This window comes from Lolium perenne, chromosome 3, assembly GCF_019359855.2.
Source record: "Lolium perenne isolate Kyuss_39 chromosome 3, Kyuss_2.0, whole genome shotgun sequence".
Taxonomy (NCBI): Eukaryota; Viridiplantae; Streptophyta; class Magnoliopsida; order Poales; family Poaceae; genus Lolium; species Lolium perenne.
In genome coordinates this window covers 134,993,265-135,002,991 of record NC_067246.2, presented here as the reverse complement: position 1 = coordinate 135,002,991, position 9,727 = coordinate 134,993,265, and the positions used below count along the sequence as shown (strand labels likewise).

Sequence of the window (9,727 nt, the reverse complement as noted above, 5' to 3'; positions counted from 1 at the left end):
GTAGACAGGGCCCTCCCCAAAGCAATGTCCTAGCAGCAGGGAGGAAGGAGGTACACACGGTGGCAGAGACACTGTCCTAGCGACCAAGCAGGAAGTACTCCTCGCCGCATGCCGCAGAGCAATGGATGGAGAAGGAAATTTACCAACCAGGCTTTCGTGATGCGTTTCAAAAGCCTTGCCCGAAACCGCGCAGACAGCGCAACGAGCGCCTGCAACCACGCAGCCCAGGACGACGACGCCTGTACCATGCCCAGCTACACTCCGTTGAACGCGCGCAGTCCACGGCGCACCGGCGAAAACGTCTCTTGCATCGAGCGCTCCGCAGTTCACCGGCGCATGGACCAGGTCCATCCATCCCAGCGGGAGAGGAGCAGCCAGCCCTCTTTGCCACCACCCCGGGGAGCGGATCAGCGGAGTAGTGGGCGTGGATACTCCTACCTGGGACGGAGAGAGGCTTCGTGGTCGTGGTCGCACGTGAAACCTGACTCAACACACTGACGTGTGGGGTCCGCAAATGCTGTGTCCCACACGTCAGTAGCGTGGCGTAAGGTAACGGATCAGACGATGCCAAGCTAGACCCTGCAGCTCCCGAGGAAGTGCGTTGGGGTGGGGCCGGCCAGCACGGGACGCGCCCCACGCCGACGCAGCTCCGCGCGAGCTCCCCCTGGTCCCACGCGTACGGCTGAGATCGACGGCCCCACCAAACGGACGGCCGCGATGCGAGCGCCGCACATATGGTAAGCTGCGTTGGGTTTTTACCCTTCTGCCCTTCCTCTCCCCTGCTACAAGAGGAGGCCGGTCCAGAGCCTGGGGGGCTAGGGAAGTGTTCGAGGAGGAGAGAGACCGGAAGGGGAACAGAGGAGCGCCACCACCTGTCCCGACTGAGCTCGCCTCGCTTCCCGTCTTCCCTTCTCGGTAATCAATCTAGGGTTCCGTAGATTAGATTAGATACCAGTTCTTGCGGTTTTCCTAGATCTTTGCGGTTCTTCGTTTGGGGGGCGCTGTGTTCGACGGATTTAGCGGGTTCGTTTTTCTGAAGCGGGATGGGATGTGGTTTTCGCCTTCATCCTTCTCGCGCTTTTCTGTTCCTCCGTTTTTCTTGTGATCCTTTCCCGTTTCTTTGCGGCGGAGGTCATGCATTTGTGTGCATGTTACCCGGGTCGCCTGATTCGGGGCCTCCTTCTGTTGGCCCCGCGTTCTTGCGTGATTTCGGTTGCCCTGCCTTGCTATTCATGGTGGATGCGTTTCTCTCTTCTCAGAAATTACTTCTCTGCACCCTTCCTTCTTCTTCTTCTTCTTCCTCCAGGATTCTGTTTTTTCCAAGGCTTCTTGGTTCGTCATACCCATGCGTAGGGTTTCTACTAGTACTGCAGTTTCTGCGTCACGGCTCTGTTTTCTTTTCTTCAGGGAAATAAGTTTTAGCGGTTCTTTTCTGGGAAAACCAAGTTTTTTCCTGGTTTTTATTCGAGAGGTTTTGTGGGCTTTGATTCCCCATCTGCTGGGGAAAAAGTACTAGTACTAGCTTTCTTCTTTTCCTTCAATATTTGCTGGGTGCCATTATTACTCCTATTTATGTAGGGTTTTTACTCGTATTTATCTAGGATTTTTAGTTTTGCAGTTTGTGTGTGTAAGAGGGCTTGTTTTTTTCCTTCAAAAAACAAGTTTTTAAGGGTTCGTTTCACGGAGAAACAAGTTTTCTTTTCGAGAGGGTTTTGTAGGTTCTAAGGCCTGGAAAAAGACCTGTTTTTTGCGTTTCTGTTCTATCTTTGCTGGGTACATTACACAGGTTTTGAACTCCGCAATTTGTGTGTCAAAGGACAGTTTTTCCCCATCAAACAAGAGGTTTTAGGGGGTTACTGTCACAGGAAAAGAGGGGTTTGGGGGTTTTTTGTAGATGTTTTTGGCCTCTGTTTTTTGACCTGCTGCCTCCGAGGAAAAGAGGGGGTTTTCAGGGTTTTGTTCGTAGATGTTTTTGGCCTCTGATTTTCCACCTGCTGGATTTTTTTTTTTCAGTTGGTTCTTTGCGTGCCCCTTCCTCTGCATTTGATCATTCTACCAAGTCTTATTTGTGCACCCTTGTTTCTGTATTCTCTTTACTTCAACACTTCAACTGACTTACCCATCCATTGTGTGCAGATTAGTGCAGCAGCTGCTTAGCAGGTTTGGACCAGGTTCGGCTGCCGTCGGTGGTAAGCACACTCTGTTCTTATGGTTCTACTGCTTACATTTCTGTAATCTTAGTAGGATGCTTTAATTTTGTACTCTGAGTCGGACTTGCTAACATGAGTTGTCCCATGCTGTTCATATTGTTGAGGACTGAGAGATGATAGATGTTTTCTTTTCCCTTATGTGTTGAATTTGTTCAGTGTGGCACCAAGATTTCCCCTGATTTTTTTTTGTTTTACCTAGTCACTCAACCGAATGTGTTGTTTCTTACATATCTAATATGAAATATGTAGTTACTCCCTTCAAACACCTCATGACTACATGTTGTGCCCATTTTGTCCAACGACTTTTGCTTAAACTAGTGGTGCAGATTTTGTTGAATTTTTTCTATGTAATGCCTTGGGCATAGGGATTCTAGTTTGGCAGCTTGGGTGACTTTTGTTCTTTCATGTAAACTATTAGCTGTCAAAGAAGAGGCTTCCTAGTATGCTGAAAAAATAAAGGTTTTGGAGGTGTTTGTATACTATCCCAAGTGCTCAACTTGAGGAATTTCTGCTTCTTTGGTGAAATGGATGTGCATTGGTGAATCATTGTTGTTTCCCTCTGTACTGTTTGTGGATTTATATGTAGATGGTAGTTTTCTGTGTGCAAGTTATCTGTACATTTCAGTTCAGCAGAGTGAAACAGTGGCTGTTTTTTGTTGTCTTACTCTAGTTGGATGCCTTTTACCGATTCTTTAAATGTTTGGTAATACAATATGTACTTCTATACCACTCTTCTGAGATTCGTAGTTGCTTATTGACTGATGTGCTGTACAGATGGAATCACAAGATGACTTGCCGCCACCACCACCCCTACCGCCAAGTGTGGAGCCTATCAGAGCTGAGGAGGCTGGTGACTTGCCACCACCACCACCCCTACCGCCAAGTGTGGAGCCTATCAGAGCTGAGGAAGCAAAGAAATTGGCGAAGCCAAAGAGAGCCCTGATTGCTCGTCCTGGTTATGGCAAGAGAGGAAACCCGATTAACCTTGTTACAAACCATTTTAAAGTTTCCTTGAAGACCACTGATGAGTTCTTCCATCATTATTATGTAAAGCTTTTATCCTTGTCTGCACTAAGTTTGTCTAGTTCCTTGTGTTAGCATCTGTTGTTACTGACCTTTGTTGATTGAGTGCAGGTGAATCTGAAGTATGAAGACGATCGCCCAGTGGATGGAAAAGGCGTTGGAAGGAAGGTGATCGACAAACTCCAGCAGACCTATGCGTCTGAGCTTGCTCATAAAGACTTCGCCTATGATGGTGAAAAAAGTCTTTTCACCATTGGTGCTCTTCCGCAAGTTAACAATGAGTTTGTTGTTGTTCTGGAAGACATTTCAAGTGGAAAGTAATCGTCTCTCTCTCTCTCTCTCTGCTATTTCCATTTCTACTACTTTGTCCTGATCCAGTATTTTATTCAGTCTTTACTACATCTTCTTGCTCATGTAACTTTCTTGCTTTTAGGACTGCTGCAAATGGAAGCCCAGGAAATGGGAGTCCTCCTGGAAGCGACAGGAAACGAGTCAAGAGGCCATATCAAACTAAAACCTTTAAAGTTGAGCTGTCCTTTGCAGCTAAAATTCCTATGAGCGCCATTGCAATGGCACTGAAAGGTCAGGAATCAGAGCACACCCAGGAAGCAATTCGGGTTATTGATATCATTTTGAGACAGCACTCCGCCAAGCAGTAAGTTTCTTCATGTGTACTTTTGAAGGCCTATTTACCAATTTGTATGGCTGCTCCCTATCTAATTCATGGTTAACTCGTGTTTGCAGGGGTTGCCTGCTAGTTCGACAATCATTTTTTCACAACAATCCGTCAAACTTTGTTGACTTGGGTGGGGGTGTGATGGGGTGTAGAGGATTTCACTCCAGCTTTCGAGCCACACAGAGTGGGCTATCTCTGAATATTGGTATGCTTGTTAACCCAGTTACTTTGTTATCACATCTGGAAGTAGGCGATTGTTTAGAATTTACAAGTACTTTTTTGCTTGTGCAGATGTTTCCACGACAATGATTGTGAAACCTGGCCCTGTTGTTGATTTCTTACTTGCCAACCAGAAGGTTGATCACCCGAACAGAATTGATTGGGGCAAGGTAAAATTGTTCTTCAACTTGCTCATGAAACTTGTTGATTATGTATTGTATTTATCTATATCTGTACCATGCTTGACTTTGTAGGCCAAGCGTGCACTCAAGAATTTAAGGATAAAAACAAGCCCAGCAAACACTGAGTACAAGATTGTTGGCTTGAGTGACCGCAATTGTCATGAACAGATGTGAGTGAGCATATGGGTATTTGTTTTAAGTGATGCTTCTTAATTGATTGCATGGACTGGTTACATGGCATCTTCTGATGTAGATTATCTTTTGAGCAATTAGATGTTCATTGTTCTGTGCAGTTTTCACTATCGTTTGGAAGCACTTCTATATAGATGACTAACTAGGTGGTTACTCTTATGCCTTTCTAGGTTCTCCCTGAAGCAAAGGAATGGTGGGAGTGGTGACCCTGAAGCAATAGAAATATCTGTCTATGATTACTTTGTGAAGAACAGAGGGATTGACTTGAGGTACTCTGGTGATTTCCCATGTATTAATGTGGGGAAACCAAACCGGCCAACCTATTTTCCCATTGAGGTCTGACTAATCTTATATATTCATCTGTAGTTTCTTGTCTGTGCCTTATTTGTGCTGTCTCTGATGAATGTGTCTGTGTTCACCAGCTATGCTCACTGGTGCCCTTGCAACGATATACCAAGTCTCTGAGTACCCTTCAAAGATCATCTCTTGTCGAGAAGTCTAGGCAGAAACCACTGGAAAGGATGTCGGTTTTAACTGATGTCAGTGTCTTATTCATTCTAGGTCAATAGCTATAGGCATGTTTTCTTATATGAATTATAACCAAATGTCAACTTGCAGGTACTAAAACGCAGCAGCTATGACACAGAGCCCATGCTAAGCGCATGTGGGATTTCTATAGCTCAAGGCTTTACACAAGTGGCTGGAAGGGTACTGCAGCCCCCCAAGGTCAGTCATAACTGACTACATGAACTCTATCTAGTCACCTTTTGTGCTTGTGAGACTCCTATGGATCTGATGGAATCATGTAATGTAGCTCAAAGCTGGAAATGGCGAAGATATTTTCACTAGAAATGGGCGTTGGAATTTCAATAACAAGGTCATCCTGCTTAGACTATAGTCTGTATTTACTCATTACTGCATGTTCCCATCCATAACTTTGCTAGTTCTGCTATTCCAGAGGCTTATTAGAGCATGCCACGTGGATAGATGGGCAGTGGTTAACTTCTCAGCTCGCTGCAACTGCAAAGATCTTGTCCGTGACCTCATCAAGTGTGGTGCCGCGAAGGGCATTGTAGGTTTTCATTGCACCTAATTACACATCTCACCAAATGCATTTGCACTCACTTGTTTTTTTGAATTTCCAGAAAGTAGATGAACCTTTTGCTGTGTTTGAGGAGAATGGCCAAGTGAGACGTTCCCCTGCTCCAAGAAGGGTTGATGATATGTTTGAACAAGTGAAGACAAAGCTGCCTGGAGCACCTAGGTTTCTATTGTGCGTTCTTGCAGAGAGGAAAAACTCAGACGTTTATGGTAGGCTCTAGAAGTTCTTGCTGTGTCTGTACAAACAAGTTTAATAAAGCATCTGTATAATCTAGTTCTTTTCTCTAACAGGTCCATGGAAGAGAAAATGCCTTGCTGAGTTTGGGATTGTTACTCAATGTGTGGCCCCAACAAGGGTCAATGACCAATATCTGACAAATGTTCTGTTGAAGATTAATGCAAAGGTTTGTTTCTCCCACACTTCTGTTCTTGTTGGATGCGTGACTTGCAGTTATTGAGTCTTCTTTGTATTGACTTTTTCTAATCAGCTTGGTGGCATGAATTCCTTGCTGCAAATTGAAACAAGCCCTGCCATCCCTCTTGTATCAAAGGTGCCAACTATTATCCTGGGAATGGATGTGTCCCATGGCTCCCCTGGACAGTCTGATATACCGTCAATTGCAGCGGTATGTTACTAAATTTCCTCATCATCTGAACTGTACTATGCTTTCATATTGAAGAAACTAAAAATTGTAGCATTATTGTAATTTGTTGTTTGATTTCATTTTTGCCTGTATAGGTTGTTAGTTCCCGTGAATGGCCTCTGGTCTCAAAATACAGGGCATCAGTGCGTTCTCAATCACCCAAGCTAGAAATGATAGATTCACTGTTTAAGCCACAAGGCAAAGAGGATGATGGCCTCATTAAGTAAGTTAAAAAAGTGTTCTGTTCATCCTCAATGCAAATATTCAGTGGTATTAATAATACCCCCTTTTCCCTGTTGCTTGTTTGAACTTGATATTGGTTCAGGGAGTGCCTGGTTGACTTCTACACCAGCTCCGGAAAAAGAAAGCCAGAACAGATTATTATCTTCCGGTTAGTCACTCTTCAGTAGACTCTTGAGCAACTGTTCTATTTATCATGATGTTGATCTCTCTATCTCTAATATAGGGATGGCGTTAGTGAAAGCCAGTTTAATCAGGTTCTTAACATTGAGTTGGATCAGATAATCGAGGTGCTGTTCAACATCAGTACTTTTGCATTCAAGTGATTCTTGGTTCAAAATTGGTCCCCTTCCACAGCTAACCTAATGTTATTCTAATTCACACAGGCATGCAAGTTCTTGGATGAAACTTGGAACCCAAAATTCACACTGATTGTTGCTCAGAAGAATCACCACACAAAGTTTTTCATGCCTGGAGCTCCTGACAACGTCCCTCCTGGTAACAATTCAGCACTGTTATTCAGTTTCATAGTTGGTTTTGAGCATCAATTACTTTCTTAATAAGTTGCAAATCTTCAGGCACTGTTGTGGATAATGCAGTCTGCCATCCAAGGAATTATGACTTCTACATGTGCGCTCACGCTGGAATGATAGTAAGTATCTCTCCATCTGGTTCTGGTTCATCATGCTTGCTTGTTCAATGTTTTCCCCTGTGCTGTTCTGTTTTGTGATCTGTGCCATGTTGTACTAAGGACACACAAAGATTGGCCACCTTTAGCTCCATATAACAAATCTATATATTTGCTAGTCTGTCTACAACCATGTTTTTAATGATACCTGATTCCTTAATTTTGACTTGTAGCTCATTTAGCTTGACCGATAGTATACTTTCACTTCAACAGAAGGATAGTTTCCATTTTTGTTAATCTTTGTTTGATCATTGGCATCTAGTAAGTGTAGTGTACCAGAAATACCATGCAAAAAAATTTAACTTGTTGGACTTTATCTCGTCAGCAGGACATCTTAATATCATATCTAAGTTGAAGCTGTGTACCTGAAATCCCATGCCAAAAGTTTGAACTTGCTGTACTTTATTTTAGCAGGACATTCTTAGTATCATATCTGTACACGATGTTAGTGTCTTGTCCAGTTTGTTAAGAAAATCTTTATCCTCCGCTAGATCCATTGGCATCTAGTAAGTGCAGTCTGTCTACAGGCATGTATCTAGTGGTACTTGCTGGCATATTTGAACTATCCTTTGGCATCTAGGATTGATAGTCTACTTCAAATTCATCAGAAGAAAATGATGAAATTCTGTAAGGACATGTTATATACCCTGTTAGATCCATTGGCATGGCATCTAGGAAGTGCAGTCTGTCTACAGCCTTCTTGAACATATAGCTCATACATTTTTAAATATAGTACCCTTATTTGCAATTTATTTACATAATAGAACAAATTCAAATTGGAAGCCATCACTGATTTAGCTTATCGATAGTCTACTTTTTACTTAAAGAAGATTGTGCCAGTTTTTGTAAATCTTAGGTTTCATTGGCATCTAGTAAGTGCAGTGTTGACAACAAATGTTTCCCAGAAATCTCATGCCAAAAGATTGAACCTTCTTGACTTTTATCTCTTTAGCAGAACATTCTTAATATCATATTTGTAGAAGTTGAAGCTATATAGCAGACTTTTTAGTTCTTGTTGCCTATTGATTTGCTTTGTTCAGTTTCAGCTGTGGTGTTCTGTTTATGGTTTTTGATAGTGTCTGATGGTTCTAGTTTGTACCCATTTATCTTGTTTCTTATAGACTTTATAATATCGTGTTTGTCTGACCAGGGGACTACAAGGCCAACCCACTACCACATCCTGCATGATGAGATTCACTTCACCGCAGATGACCTGCAGGATCTTGTCCACTCCCTCTCCTATGTCTACCAGAGGAGCACAACAGCCATATCAGTTGGTAAGTTACCTGTGTCCATTCTGCATTGGTAAATCCATTATTGCTTCCAACTCGTGCAAATACTGATCTAATTAATCTTTGGCTCCTTTGCAGTATCTCCGATCTGCTATGCTCATCTGGCTGCTGCTCAGGTGGCACAGTTCATCAAGTTCGATGAGATGTCTGAGACATCGTCGAGCCAGGGTGGCACCCATACCTCTGCTGGCAGCGCTCCAGTGCAGGAGCTGCCTCGCCTGCATGAGAAGGTCAAGAGCTCGATGTTCTTCTGCTGAGCCAGCCCCGTCTCCGCATGTGCTACCGTGCTCTTCAACTTTTTGTGATGCCTGATATGTAGTTGTAGTGATGGCCAGCTGAACACCTGGGATGTGCTGGTATGCTGGACACCTGTGCACTTGGTGCCTATGAACCTAGCTTTGAATTCCGTTAGTATGGCTACTGTTGAACCTTGAATCCTGCCAGGATGCTGCTCTGTTGAACCTTTGCTATGAACCATCATATATGGTGCTTTTCGTCTGCCTGTTTGGTTCGTTTAATTTGCTGCTCTGTTTTGTGGTCTTATCTGCCAGATGTCATCTGGTCCTGAACCTGTAAAGAGTATGATAAGTAAGATGGTTTGAAATGTTTTTGTTGGTAGCAAAGTAGAGCTAGTGGCACTGACATGTGGTCAGCGAGCAGAAGCAAGTTTTCACCTGGTTTGTCTGGATGTCATGACTTGTGTGGTTGGGCTTGTTTGATTTCCTTAGTAGTTTCTGGTTTTGCCTAGATTATTATCCTTCTGCCGAATTTTGAAACTTTGTGGGAAGTGTTGCTATTTCTAAATAATTCTCTGCCTGTATACAGGGAGAAGTGCTTGTTTTCTCCTGAGCACATGCAGTTTCACCTGAGCGTGCTATTAGTGTCCGGCAATGTGCTGCAGCTCCTGCTGTTGGGGTGCTTCAGCGCGGAGTATGCTGGGGCGGTGGCCTCGGTTTGTGGGCTCTGACTGGTGAGGTGGTCTTGGTGAGTTGATTCTGCGTTTTGCTCGCAGATCGGCTGCCTAGGTGTTGTGATGTTGGCCGTTGGAGCAAGAGGTGCTGCGAGGATTCGGCACAAGGTGGTGCTTGGTGGACGCCGACGAAGAGAAGCTATGCGAGGGTGTGGTGCGTCCTATTCATGGGGCACCGACTTGTTGGTGCTGGCAGCAGCGGCATACCTGCGTCGTTTTCCTCCATTCCTCCTTGGAGGCGCTTGCTGTGGAGCTCATTCTACATCCTTGTGGGGCTTGGGCTCTCCGGG

General features: G+C 44.2%; 1 protein-coding gene across 1 annotated transcript; it reads left to right on the top strand.

Moving 5' to 3' along the window:
- Positions 1-769: 769 nt before the first annotated feature.
- LOC127342506 (protein argonaute 4A) lies at positions 770-8,965 on the top strand. The gene is made up of 23 exons (XM_051368466.2): positions 770-915; positions 2,137-2,189; positions 2,985-3,257; positions 3,345-3,550; positions 3,667-3,888; positions 3,978-4,114; positions 4,201-4,298; positions 4,383-4,480; positions 4,673-4,838; positions 4,925-5,041; positions 5,121-5,228; positions 5,317-5,379; positions 5,461-5,574; positions 5,648-5,813; positions 5,895-6,007; positions 6,092-6,229; positions 6,343-6,470; positions 6,573-6,638; positions 6,714-6,777; positions 6,874-6,985; positions 7,066-7,139; positions 8,326-8,452; positions 8,546-8,965. Exons 3-23 carry the CDS (start codon positions 2,985-2,987, stop codon positions 8,722-8,724), a joined length of 2,769 nt encoding a protein of 922 aa, XP_051224426.1. The 5' UTR covers positions 770-915; positions 2,137-2,189; the 3' UTR covers positions 8,725-8,965.
- Positions 8,966-9,727: the final 762 nt, after the last annotated feature.